A 12,661-nucleotide genomic window follows, 5' to 3' on the forward strand; every position below is an offset into this window, starting at 1 on the left:
ACCTCTAGGAGAGCAACCAGTGCTCTTAACCGCTAAGCCACCTCTTCAAGCTGTTCATAGTGTTTTTATTGCAACAATAGAAACCCTAACAAGATGTGTGCTGAACCTGAGCTTCAAAGATCCTCCTGGTTCTGCCCCCAAACACTGCTGGGATCACTGTATGCAAGTAACCATGTCTCACTTTCTATGTGAATTTTCAGGATTTGAACTCAGGTTTAATCCTATGGAGTCATCTCCCCAGTCTATGGCCTGGAAACTAAGAGCTCAGTCATGGCTAGGTAACTGTAGGCTACGAGACATTTCCCATGCTATAGCCTATTTATTCCTCAGAAGCCGGCAGCAGTGCTGCTGATCTGTGGCTACAGAAAGGATGGTGCTTAGGTAATTTTTCACAGTAGCCATCGAGAGCCAACTCCTACAGGACAGGGAGCACAGCGAAGTCCCGGCTGCCATGGGGCCAACCTAGCAGGAGGAAGGACAGTGGTCCCATGAAAGGAGATGGCAGACAAAATTATATTATCATGAGCAGAGATGAGACCAGGAAAGGGGAAACCAGGGGAGAACGCTGTTGGAGGACTTAGAATAGCTTCCCTAACAAGGTCATGCTTGGCAGGGGGGCTGAAGGTAGGGAACTGAAAAAAGGCAAAACTGGGTTGTGAGATGCCAGTCAGTAAGAGCCCCTCCCACCAAGCCTGGCAGCATTAGATTCCTAGGACTCACATGGTGAAGAGAGAGAACCCACGCTGGTGGATGGTTCTCTGATGTCTGCCCGTCTGCAGCGGCACCCGCGTACTACCCCCAAACACAAAACAAATAAAATTCGATTTAAAGTCTTCTAAAGACAGGAGGTGGGCTGGTGAGATGGCTCAGTGGGTAAGAGCACCCGACTGCTCTTCCGGAGGTCCGAAGTTCAAATCCCAGCAACCACATGGTGGCTCACAACCACCCGTAATGAGATCTGATGCCCTCTTTGGTATAATCAATCAATCAATAAATAAATCTTAAAAAAAAAAAAAGACAGGAGGTGATGCCGCATGCCTTTAATCCCAGCATTCGGGAGACAGAAGCAGGCAGATCTCCAAGTTCAAAGCTAGCCTGGTCTACAGAGTGAGTTCCAGGACAGCCAGAGTTCCAGCCAGGTTCCAGAGAAACCATGTCTCAAACAAAACAAAATAAAACAAAACAAAACAAAAAAAACCCAAAAGCAACAAATGGGTATGGTGGCACACATTTTTTAAATTCCAATCATGGCACTCAGGTTGCAGAAGCAGATTCTGTGAATTTAAGACCAATCTAGTCTACATAGAGAATTCCCACAGTCACATGAGACCCAGTCTACATAAATAACAACAACAACAACAACAACAACAACAATAACAACAAAGGCACAACTTTTCAAACTAAGGGAGTAACAGTACAAAGACCCAGGCTTGGTATGTTTTTGAAGATCTTTAAGGAGGCCCAGGAGATGATTGGAGAATGGCCACAGGAAGAGGAAATGCAAGCCAGCCAATGCTAGTCTGTGGGCTGATAGAAGTACTTTGTAGTTTACACACACACACACACACACACACACACACACACACGTTGGAGGATTTGGAGTGAAGGAAGTGGCTGCTCTTATTCTATGACTGGAGGCACCAGGGTATAGGATAGTGGCTTAGTCGTGTCCCTTGAATTCATTACTGTCCCTTCTGAAGGCTCTTAACCATTCTGTGGAGTATCAAATGAACACTTTCTGGCACTAACTACTGTCTTCGCTCCTGGCCTCAGAGTGAAGTCCAGGCCTCTTGAAATTTGACCCCTTTGGGTGCCTGTCCCTTCCCTGAGTGCTCTCACTGCTCCTTACCCTGTTTCCTTGACCTAACAGGTGGTGTGCCCTCCCCCAAGTCACAGGAGCCTGCCTCCCCTTCAGTTTGTTCCTCCAGCACTCTAGGACAGTAGGACTGTCTGGCACCTCAGACACACTGTCTGAACCCATGAAGCCGAGACAGATACGGAGGGTGCTTGTCAGGTAGCCTGCTTCTGGGTGAATGGCCCTCTTCCCAACTCTCAGCTCAGCTCAATCGTAACAAGTCCTTTAAAGGCAGTTTCCATCAGGAGTCTCTGTAAACAGAGGGAATTGGCAGGGGATCGTGGTGATTTGAATAAGAACAGTACCCATAGGCTCTTATATTTGAATCCTTAGACATCAGGGAGTAGCATTTATTTCAAAAGGATTAGGAGGTATGGCCTTGTTGGAGGAAGTGTGTCATTGGGGGTGGGCTTTGAATTTATCAAAAGCCAAAGCCAGGGCTAGTGGTGGGCTCTTCCTGCTGCCTATGGATATGAATGTAGAACTCTCTGCTACTTCTCCAGCACCATGTCTGCTTAAGTGCTGCCATCTCCCTCCCCATACCCCCACCACGATGATAATGGACTGAACCTCTGAAACTGTAAGCCAGCCCCAATTAAATACTTTCATTTATAAGAGTGGCCTTGGTCACAGATGTCTCTTCACAGCAACAGAACAGTGACTCAGTGACAGTCCGAGGAGCGGTGTTTAAATACAACTCAGCATTTTCCTGGCCCTGGCCCTCTGGGAGTGTGAGGGCACCTCAGATTGGATTCCTTCTCTGTAAGTGGGATTCACAGCACCTACACTTGGCTATCTAAAGGGACAGCTATTAATGGTGAGTGTAAATGAACCCCAATAATGAATACAGACTTCTACATCTTGGGTTCTTTAGCATCCTCCCTGGGCTGGTGGGGAAGAGCTGCTGAAGTGGTCTGGAGATGTACGATCCTCACTGGCTTATTCTGATCCAGGTTAAGGAGCTGACTCTCAGACAGGAGGACAGGCACAGGACCGAAGCCTGTAACACTGCCACCCTATGCTGCAGCTACGAAGGCCTCCTTGTCCTTGATCTTAGGCTGGAGGCAAACCTTGCCAGGTCCTGTGTCCCTAGCTGGGCTGCAGCCAGATCCCAGTGGCAGACGTTGCCCTGAGGAAGCCTGGCTTCTTCCTGGACTCTTGGGCCAGCCCTTCCTGTGTGGCCTGGGAATTAATCTCTGATAGGTTTCAACGAATCAAAAAGGTCTTTCCAAAATCACTTCCTAGAACTTTGGGAGGAGATTGGCTCTCTGACAAACACTTTTTAAGAGCTCTTTGGTAGGAAATGATGGATACCTGCTTTACCCAATCAGTTCTTAAACTCTGCTCTGGTCCGTTGTTGGTCCCACCCCTAGGAGTAATCCCACCTCTTACAGTGGTGACTGTAGCTCAAATGGGGGTCTGGCTTTTTTTCAGTCCTTTGGGTCCTTAGACACTTTTGCAACACTTTCATTACAGGGATAGCTAGAGATAACCTTGTCTGGTACAGCTGGGATGGTTGCATTTTTGGACAAGCTGGTTAAAGGAGTAAGTCACCAAACAATTTTGCTGGACCATTTTGGGATGCAAACTGGCTTCAGCACTATTGATATATTTGGGAACAATTGGAACTGAGAGAGCAAATGTTACATCTCCATGTTTAAATTTGTCCACCAGAAACATTATGAGATGGGCTGTAGAGATGGTTCAGCAGTTAAGAGCCGGGACTGGACATTGGATCTCCTGAAACGAGTTACTGAGGGCTGTGAGCCATCATGTGGGATTTGGGAACGAAACACTGGTCCATTACAAGAGCAGTGAGTGCTCTTAACCTCTGAGCCATCACTCCATCCCCTCTGAGACTTTACCTTAAAAAGAAAAAAATTTAAAGCTCAATTTGAGTCTCTCTCTCTCTCTTTCTCTCTCTCTCTCTCTCTTGAAGACATGGTTTCTCAGGCTAGAGAGTTGGCTCGGCAGTTAAGAGCACTGACTGCTCTTTCAGGGGTCCTGAGTTCAATTCCCAGCAACCACATGGTGGCTCACAACCATCTGTAATGGGATCCCATGCCCTCTTCTGGTGGTTCTGAAAACAACTACAGTGTATTCACACCCACACATACACACTCACACACACCCATACCCCACCCACCCACACACACACACACATATCTATCTATCTATCTATCTATCTATCTATCTATCTATCTATCTATCTATCTATCTATCTATCTATCTATCTGAATGACAGGGAGACAGGGTTTCTCTGTGTAGCCCTGGCTGTCCTGGAACTCACTCTGAAGACCACGCTGGCCTCCAACTCACAGAGATCCGCCTGCCTTTCCCTCCTGAGTACTGGGCTTACAGGCATCCGCCACCACGCCCAGGTGATTCTTGTTATTGTTATAGAGTTGAATACTCGATGGAATTTCCCACATTTCTTCTACATTCTACCGCTTCCACTTCTATTTTTCCCTAATTTTGTACTAAAGACTGTGTTTTCTCTCCATTAAGGAATCACCTCTAGGTCTGTTTATGTCATTTGACTTTCTCTTGGTTGTTAGCCAGACAATCCTATAATTTGAAATACCTAGTAAGTTTAACGAAATGACAGATGCTGTGTCTAGGTGATATTATCTTTTCTCTCTCTCTCTATCTCTCTCTCTCTCTCTCTCTCTCTCTCTCTCCCTCTCTCTCTCTCTCTCTCTCTCTCTCTCTCTCTCTTTCTCTCTTTCTTTCTTTTCTCTCTCTCTCTCTCTCTCTCTCTCTCTCTCTCTCTCTCCCTCCCTCCCTCCCTCCCTCCCTCTCTCTCTTTCTTTCTTTCTTTCTTTCTTTCTAAAAGAAGAAATTCACTTCATCCACTGCCAGGCACAGGGAGTGGACTAATTTCCCATAACTGTTTGGGCAGAGGTGGGTGGAGCCTGGGTTGTGGTTTTTTGGCTGCCTCACCTCTTCCTCTAGTTTCCAGGTTTCCAGGGAAGAGCCCAGGAACTTACCAGGACTTTTTCCCGAGGACCCCAAATGTGCATTCTGGTCTACTTAGGGCAATTTCTGTCAATTACACAGCTGCCACTATTTTCTCACAGGCTGCCCGCCGTAGTGACGATCATGTGTGACAGGAGAGACAGGCTAGCTCTGAGACACGTTCAAAAGCTAGAACTTAATTGCCCAGAAGTCATGATGATATTTGGATCAAGAGGAGGGCTTGTGCCTGATGCTAGACTTATCCCAGAACCAGGAAACTTCTGGAAGGTGGTGAAACACAAGCCAGGCTGGTATGAAAGATGATAGGTGTGCAAGGGCCTTCCAGTTAGAGGTGGGAGTGATGAGGGAGAGGGTGTGACCAAGGGAGTGGGTGTGGCTGAGCAAGCGCATCCAGGCATCCAGCGGGCAGGATGTTTACAGGGAGAAGCAACTGTTACTGAAGAAATGGGAGTTGAGAAGTCAGAGTCAATGGTAAGAGATACGTAGGTCTGGCCATTCTGAAAGGTCTCCAATGTCCTGCAAAGCCTGAGACTGAGGAGTGACTGGGTGTCAGAACAGGCCCCGGTAACCTGGGGAGGAGCACATGGACCCCACTAGAAAAGGAGCCAATTTGGCCTGCAGAGCTGATGCCAGATCTCCATGGAGTCTCCTCACTCAGACCTCCTCCCATCCCTGAGTGCCAGTCCTCCTGGCATGCACCACTACAGCATCCTGGCCAGTTTTCTTACTTCTGCTCAAACCATTTCAGAGCCATTGTTGCCTGCACAATAATACTTCAGACATTTGAGCTGCTAGCCTACAGTAGGCTACCCTCAGCTTTGATTCCCTTGTTCAGTCCATCCTTCTCCCATCGGGTGCTTTCCACAAACATGACCCTGTTCTACCAGGGCCTTAGTTTTACTCCCTTTATGGCCAAGGCACCACCCACTGATGCTGATGGTCAGCCAAAGACCACCTTGTCATTTGTCTTGGGGCAGCTGGTGCTTGTTAACTTGATTCATTCCCTGTTTGATTGACACCATGGTGTGCCAGGCTCTGCACTAGGTGCTGGGCTCTGTGTCAAATTCAGGTCACAGATCCTGCTCTGAGGATGCTTCCAACCCCGAGATGCTGCACAGTAGCCCTAGCTCATCAGAGGAAGTGTGTGGGGATCTGAGCTGGCCTCGAGCTGGAGTCTAGAGCTAACTAACCCCTTACTGTGCTTTGCAACAGGCAGCAATGAGAACGTTGCTCTCTGATAAAGAGGTGAATGTTTTTTTTTTCCATAAATGCCTGTATTGTTTAATTTTGAGAGCAAGATGTAATTTTCACTTATGCAAATAAGTCTTTGGTGTTAGTGTAGTTGGCCCTGTAAGTGCTCTCTTGGGCACATCTATGGTTTGACCACGTTGGATTACTACCCATGGAAGCCTGGGTAATTCTTGAGCCATAGACCTGGAGAGTCCTTCCTACAGCTTGACTAATTCCTATGTTTTTTCCATTTAGCTGTGATTAAGAGGGGTCTTGGTTTTTTGTTTGTTTGTTTGTTTGTTTTAACCTATATGGTAACAGTGCCACCTGGTCTGCTGTCAGTGTTTTGTGAAATTGTTAAAACAGAACATCAAGCCTCTATCTGTGGGGGCCAGACCAGCTCCTAGCAACCCTGGGTGTCTCTATCTGTGGGTGCCAGCTCAGTTCCTAGCTACACTGAGACCTCACAGATAGGACAGGGCAGATCCCAAGTGTTGGAAAGTGCTTTTCTTCCTCACTCGAGCGCCAACATTACCTCACACTGGATTCCATTCAACTTCACACATCAACTTTCCGAGCTCTTTAAAAAAAAATTTTTTCATGTGCTATGTGTGTTATGTGGAGGCATGTGCATGCCGTGTTGTGTGTATGTAGGTCAGGGGACACACTGGGTGTCTGTCCTTGCCTTCCACTTTGAGATGGAGTCTCTTTGTTGTTAACTGCAGCATCCTCCAGGCTAGCTGGCCTGCAACTGTCTACAGATTCCCATCTGCCACCTATCTTGATGATGCATGAGAATTACAGGCGCACATTACCACGCCTGACGTTACCCTGGTCCTGGGGGTATATAGATAGTTCCTATGCTTGCATAACCACTGTTTTCCTCACGGAGCCGTCTCCACAGACCAATATGAAAGCTTCCACTTTCTCAAATGCTTGTGTTAGCATCAAGAGCGTGGTTTCGGTTTTACTTTCAGCGAGAGAAACCTTCCGGAATCCTGGCTCTTCCAGTCAACCTCATGAGCTGGGGGAACTATTAGCTCATAGTCCTAATACATTTCAGAAGCCTGCTTGCTGCTTTCTGCACCTGTTCCTGCCAGAGATCTCTAGTTTCTCTCGGGAGGTAGTTGCTTGAAAACAAACCCAGTCTGGCAGTGGTGGCACACACCTTTAATCCCAGCACTTGGGAGGCAGAGGCAGGCGGATTTCTGAGTTCGAGGCCAGCCTGGTCTACAGAGTGAGTTCCAGGACAGAGTGAGTTCCAGGGCTACACAGAGAAACCCTGTCTCAGGAAAAAAAAAAAAAAAAAAAAAAGAAAGAAAGAAAGAAAGAAAAGAAACCCAGTAGCTTTGGCTGAGCATTTCGTACCTTATAGGACATTTTCAAGTTCCCTCTTTTGGCCTTTGCCTCCCTCCAGCTTCTAGCTGTTCCCAGAAAGCTCCTTTCCCAACTAAGTTCTCCTGGGATTTTTCTGACGAAACACCGCCCTTTCTAAATTTGCTCTGTGATAACCCCTGGGCTACCCTTCCTTCCCATCTTGCTTGACGTTGTAACAATGTGAATGGCCTCCTTCCTCTGGATCTGTGAGCTCCTGTCAGGAGCTGAGCTTGGTTTTTAGGGTACTGGGGACCCAGACCCTTGCACATGCCTAAACAAGCTGTTGGGCAAGTTCTTAGCCATTGAGAAATAAACCCAAACCTTTAGTTCGATAATTCTACTTGACAACATGTTTACAGAGCCTGCCACAATACTCCCGATGAGGAACTGCGTCTGCTAGAAGGAGGTGGGGGAAAGTGGTTTTGCTACCTTGTGTTACCAAATGACCGAAGGTTAGCTGTTAAATTAAGGCAGACTCCAGGAAAGGGTTCCTAGCAGCAATGACCCCTCCTTCCCCCCTCCAGCAGAAGGGTTACAAGAATAGACCGTCTAGGAGAAACCTCTTGGTTCAGTTTGTCTGAGGTCAGGGCTAGGGATGAGAATAGGAAGGCATCAGGGGAGTTGGCAGAGCCTGGATGCCAGGGTGAGGAATACTGGCTTCATCCTGAGGGCACCAGGTAGATGGGTCTTAGGTAGGTGGGTCATGGGATCCACGGCTCACATCTAGCAGTCTGTTTTGTAGACTGAGAGGCTTGATGAATCTAAGACTGGCTGGGGAAGGAATGGGACAGAATGGAGGAGGGGGTGGCTGCATCTGGCCTGGGGAGATAATGCAAAAACCCCAGGTTTGGGAGAGGATGCTTGTGGCTCGGTACCTGTGGGCACTGGGTGGCTTTGTGGTGCACACGAGGAACTAATGCTAGTTAATTAAATTAAATACACCCACATACTGCCAGGAAGCAACAGCCCAGAGAGGTTCTTATGCCGACCAAGATGCAGAGTCCTAGGGAAGAGACCTGTAAGAATCAAGGCCACTCTGACCTTGTGGTTTCAGGAGGTTAGGGGACTGAACTGTGTTGAGATCCAGGAGGACTCACTCCACTTGTGTAGGGACTTGGATGGATGAATGAGGGCTCCAGAGATGATGTGGCCGGAGCAAAGGCAGGAGGAGGAACAGGCAGGCCTGAGGAATTGGCACCAAATGGCAATGCCAGGGAGCCAGGGGCCAAGGAGCCTGCCTGGTAGAGCCATCTCTGTTCAGCTCTTTCAGGGTTGTGCCAATGACCTACACGCTGCTGGTCCTGGTGAGAGACATAGGGATCTTATAGAGAGCCCACTGCTGCACTGTGCCACTCACAGAGCGTAGAGATATACACAGTCTACTCCACACTGTGTGACCTGGCACTGTGCTCGTGCCTCAGGAGCCCTGTCCATCGGTTCAGATCTTAGTGCACACCTTAAAATGCAGCCGGAAAGACAGCAAAAAAAGCAGCAGCACACACACTGGATTAGCTAACTGTCATTAACCGCTGTGGTCAGTGCCTGTCCATAACTGACCATCAGCCAGGGCAGGGGGTGCTGAAGCCCCTCCATGCCTCCTGGAGGAAGTGGCAGTGAAGAGAGACAAGGAGAAGCAGAAAGCAGAAGGTACCCTTTTATTGGCATTTTAACAATGGCAGCACGAGAGAGCCTCCTCCCTGAAACATGCCATCCTCTCTGCTCTTGGGGCCCAGCGCAAGAATGAGACCCCGCCCTGCATGCCCCTCAGAAGGCAGGGTGGGGAGGGGACACGGGTACTCTATGCCAGGGGAGCCGGGACAGGAGGAAAGACGTGCACCCTCACCTCTTGGTATGATCCTTCTCCCCTGGGACCTGGTGTTGATCCCTGACCCTGGGATGGGGCTGGCAGACAGGGCTCATGCAACAGTGAGTGGACAGAAGGTGGCACAGAAATGCAGCCCTGTCGCCCCTTGGCAAGGGCAAAAGGGATAAAGGGGGCCATGCTGTGGCCATAAAGGGTCCAAACATTAAGTATTTGCAGTGTACATACAAGAGGGAGAGAGGGACTCCCTCTGCGCCAGGCCAGGCCTGGGGACCAGAGAGAGGGAAGCACAGATGGCATTGTCATGCCAGGGGCATGGGTCTGAGCCAACCATGCCACCTGAGCTGGGGCTTGTTCTACTCCTTGGCACGGCCAATGATGGTGAGAATATATAGGAAGATGTTGATGATGTCCGTGTACAGGTTCAGGGCCGCAAACACATATTCTTCTGGGCTCAGGGACAGCTGCTTGTTCCCCAGGAGTAGCTGGGTGTCCACTGCCAGGAACTAGTGGGTAAAGACACAGTCAGTCGGTATTCGACAGCTTACTCACTCACCCCGCTGGCATCCCAGGAAAGGCCTTCCCAACACCCTCACTCACGCAGGTGAAGAGCAGAGCGCCCAGCGAGGCGTATACAATCTCCAGGATGCGGTTCCGGATGAAGATGCAGAGGATGGCGAAGATGAAGAGCACCACAACACTCACCAGGAGCACGCCCATGCACGAGGTGAAGTCATAGCGGGTCTGGGAGGGAGGGAGAGAGGTGAGACTGTGGGTGTTGAGGGCTCTGGGGCAACCGTCCTGTCTTAGGTCCCCCTCACCTGCATGGAGAAGATGACCACCGTGAAGCAGACAGCTGTGGTGATGCCCACGGCCATGATGACCGCCTCCGTGTTGTAAAAGCTGGCTATCATGCCCACCATGTAGGACAAGCTGACGGTCAGGATCGACTGCGGAAGAGGATCACAGGGCGGGGGGTCTTGGGTGTGGGGAGCTGCTCTTGGTCCAACCCTGTCCAACCTCCCTTTCCTGTTCCACAGGCCTAGGGGAACTGGGCTCAGGGATTGAGAGTTACCAGAGCAACAAGGTTCCAGGGATGCTTTCGCCGGAAGTCCCCACAACAGCTGAGGACAATGAGGGAGATGAAGAAGATGGCGTAGGAGACATAGTAGGTCCAGACATTCTCCCGGACAAAGCCCTTCACCTCCCCAACAAAAGTGAAAATGGCCACAGTGGACAGGGTCACCGACAGCTGCAGGGTCAGCACCAGGAACACCTGGGGAAGGAGCCAATCAGAGCCCCGCCTTGGCTGCCTCCTTGTGGCTCCTCCCACACCACACACATGCCAGGCCCAACCTTTCTGATGAAGGCCTGGCGAATGTTCTTGTCCCAGTTGACAGCGGGGAAGTCCTGGTTGTCATAGTAGGATGGAGGCCCTTCCTCCTGGTAGTTCCCATGCTGAGGTGCTGGGGACACAGAGGCTGGGTCAGTGTCCCTGAGGGCACTTGAATCCCTGCCCCTGCCCCTTACCCTTCCCTACACTTACAGCCAGGGTCCTGGAAGGGTGGTGGCTGTCCATAGGGGTTGGGCGGGAAGGGGCTCTGTGGGTATGGCCCCTGTGGGTAGCCTCCTTGAGGGTACGGCCCTTGAGGGTAACCACCCTGTGGATAGGGGCTGGGACCACGGGGATACCCTGGCTGACCATAGGGAGAGGGCTGGAAAGGGGTCTGTGGGTATGGGGCTCCAGGGTAGGGAGCCTGAACATAGGGAGGCATAGGGGCTTGGGGCCCCACAAGGTTTGGGGGAGGATAACTGTCCCCAGACACCAAGAAACTCTTTTCATGGGACATGGCCTCGGGTTCTGTGGCTGCCCCTAGAGGAGAAAGAGAGAACAGTTAGCTCTGAGAGACTGAAACCAGTGACAGCCATACCTGCTGCGGAACCAAGGAAGAAAAAATCAACAACAAAAACAACTGGCCATGACCTTTGTACAGGGCTGTAGGGAGTCACAGAACAAGGAGGCGTTGGGTGGGGCACGGGAGACCGATGTGGACCCCTTGGAAGGGGCTCCTCTAGATCGACCTGGGGTGGGGGATGGGAGGAAGAGTGATGGCTGTCAGCCTCAGCTTGGAGCTTGGGAGATGTCTTCTCACCGCTGCGGGTCTTTCGGGTCAGAGCTCAGCAACGAAGAGTCTAGAGGCACAGCGCAGTGGCTAAAGAGGTGTGGGGGTGTGCCCTGGCTCTCCCCGTCCTATCCCTCTTATTAAGCAGCTTGAAGGGGCCAGCGCTAGCGGCTATTTCTATCCGAGGAAATCCCCAGGCCATCTGTGACCAGCGGGAACCCTGACCCTCCTCTTAAGCACAGGGTTGAATGTCCCTAGCTCCGGGTACTGAATGCAGGCCTGTATTGGCTGCTAAGGTGTCTGCTAGTAGGGTACGCCAGGAACAGAGGGGTGCGGGGGTGTGTGGGGGATGGAAGCGACCAGAGGGCGTTCAAGGGAACAAAGCAGGGATGGGGACGACGGAGGAGGGGGCGGTGGCCACAGAATGCGCCCCGTGGGTGGATGGGTTGTCTTGTCGGGTTGGGGGTCGCTGGGCCTCGGGTCTGGGCCGCTACAGAGCGCCGCCCTCTCCCTCTTGCTCAGGGCCGCCAGAGCTCCCCACCCCCAATGATGCCACCAGTCTGGGCGAGCGGGCCGCGAGTCCTGACCGAGCCAACTGACCCGAGGCGGTCGCGCTCAGTAACACAGGGAGGGGACAGCCGACTGACAGGGGGGCTGCGGCGGCGGTATACTCTTGGGATTGGTTGGGGGTACTCACCGCTCCCGGGAGCCAGAGACCGGTGCTTACGGTGCCCACTGCGCAGCCGCGCGCGGTGATGGCCGGTGCGTCCGCACCTGCACCCGCTGGGCGGCCGGATTACTTGGGCCTGCGCCTGCCGCTGGGGAGACGCAGAAGAGCCTTGTGACTGGGCGGGCCTTGTGATGGGGCGGGGCCTTGTGGTGGGGCGGGGCCTTGTGGTGGGTGGGGTCTTGGGCGGGACGGGGCGGGGCCTTGATGTAAGGCGAATGTTGTCACCTGTTCAGGAGCTTCTGAGCCTACAGAAACTGCTTGGTCCAGCTTGCCTAGGCAGTCTGCTATTGTCTGTAGGCGTCCTAGGTCAGAGTCCTGAAGCCCTGCGCTTTCTGATCAGAGATGGTTGGGGTCTGGCGTGGGGGCTAACGACATCGGGAGGCATGACTTTCTTTAGCTTATGTGGCTCTCTATTGATGGATTCAATATTGATTCCTAAATCCAGGATTTACTGAAGCCTCCAAGGACTCTGTCCCTTCTTGGCTTTTCATTTTGAGATGAGGTCTCAGTCAGTAATCACGGCTGGCTTGGAACTCACTATGCAA

At 51.2% G+C, this 12,661-nt stretch overlaps 1 protein-coding gene across 3 annotated transcripts; it reads right to left on the bottom strand.

The window, feature by feature from the left end:
* Positions 1 to 9,081: 9,081 nt before the first annotated feature.
* Positions 9,082 to 12,237, bottom strand: Grina (glutamate ionotropic receptor NMDA type subunit associated protein 1). 3 transcript variants are annotated; one of them, XM_021183941.3, is made up of 8 exons: positions 12,084 to 12,226; positions 11,248 to 11,345; positions 10,810 to 11,136; positions 10,620 to 10,729; positions 10,339 to 10,539; positions 10,085 to 10,213; positions 9,864 to 10,007; positions 9,082 to 9,769 (listed from the first exon to the last, which is right to left on the bottom strand). In XM_021183941.3, exons 3-8 carry the CDS (start codon positions 11,111 to 11,113, stop codon positions 9,620 to 9,622), a joined length of 1,038 nt encoding a protein of 345 aa, XP_021039600.1. In that variant the 5' UTR covers positions 11,114 to 11,136; positions 11,248 to 11,345; positions 12,084 to 12,226; the 3' UTR covers positions 9,082 to 9,619. The 3 variants fall into 3 exon arrangements, with proteins under 3 accessions (XP_021039600.1, XP_021039599.1, XP_021039598.1); XM_021183940.3 differs by lacking the exon at positions 11,248 to 11,345 and adding an exon at positions 11,417 to 11,456 and having other exon boundaries at positions 12,084 to 12,225; XM_021183939.3 differs by lacking the exon at positions 11,248 to 11,345 and having other exon boundaries at positions 12,084 to 12,237.
* Positions 12,238 to 12,661: the final 424 nt, after the last annotated feature.

This window comes from Mus caroli, unplaced genomic scaffold (genome assembly GCF_978045245.1).
Source record: "Mus caroli unplaced genomic scaffold, Mus_caroli_1 scaffold_16, whole genome shotgun sequence".
Lineage (NCBI taxonomy): Eukaryota > Metazoa > Chordata > Mammalia > Rodentia > Muridae > Mus > Mus caroli.

Excerpts from the sequence above, each read along its gene's own strand:
- Grina (XM_021183939.3), bottom strand. The coding sequence starts at position 11,113 with ATGTCCCATGAAAAGAGTTTCTTGGTGTCTGGGGACAGTTATCCTCCC. Across the intron at positions 10,540-10,619 it reads GCCAGGCCTTCATCAGAAAG|GTGTTCCTGGTGCTGACCCT; the intron begins GTTGGGCCTGGC and ends CTCCTTCCCCAG. Across the intron at positions 10,008-10,084 it reads TGGTCATCTTCTCCATGCAG|ACCCGCTATGACTTCACCTC; the intron begins GTGAGGGGGACC and ends CCTCCCTCCCAG.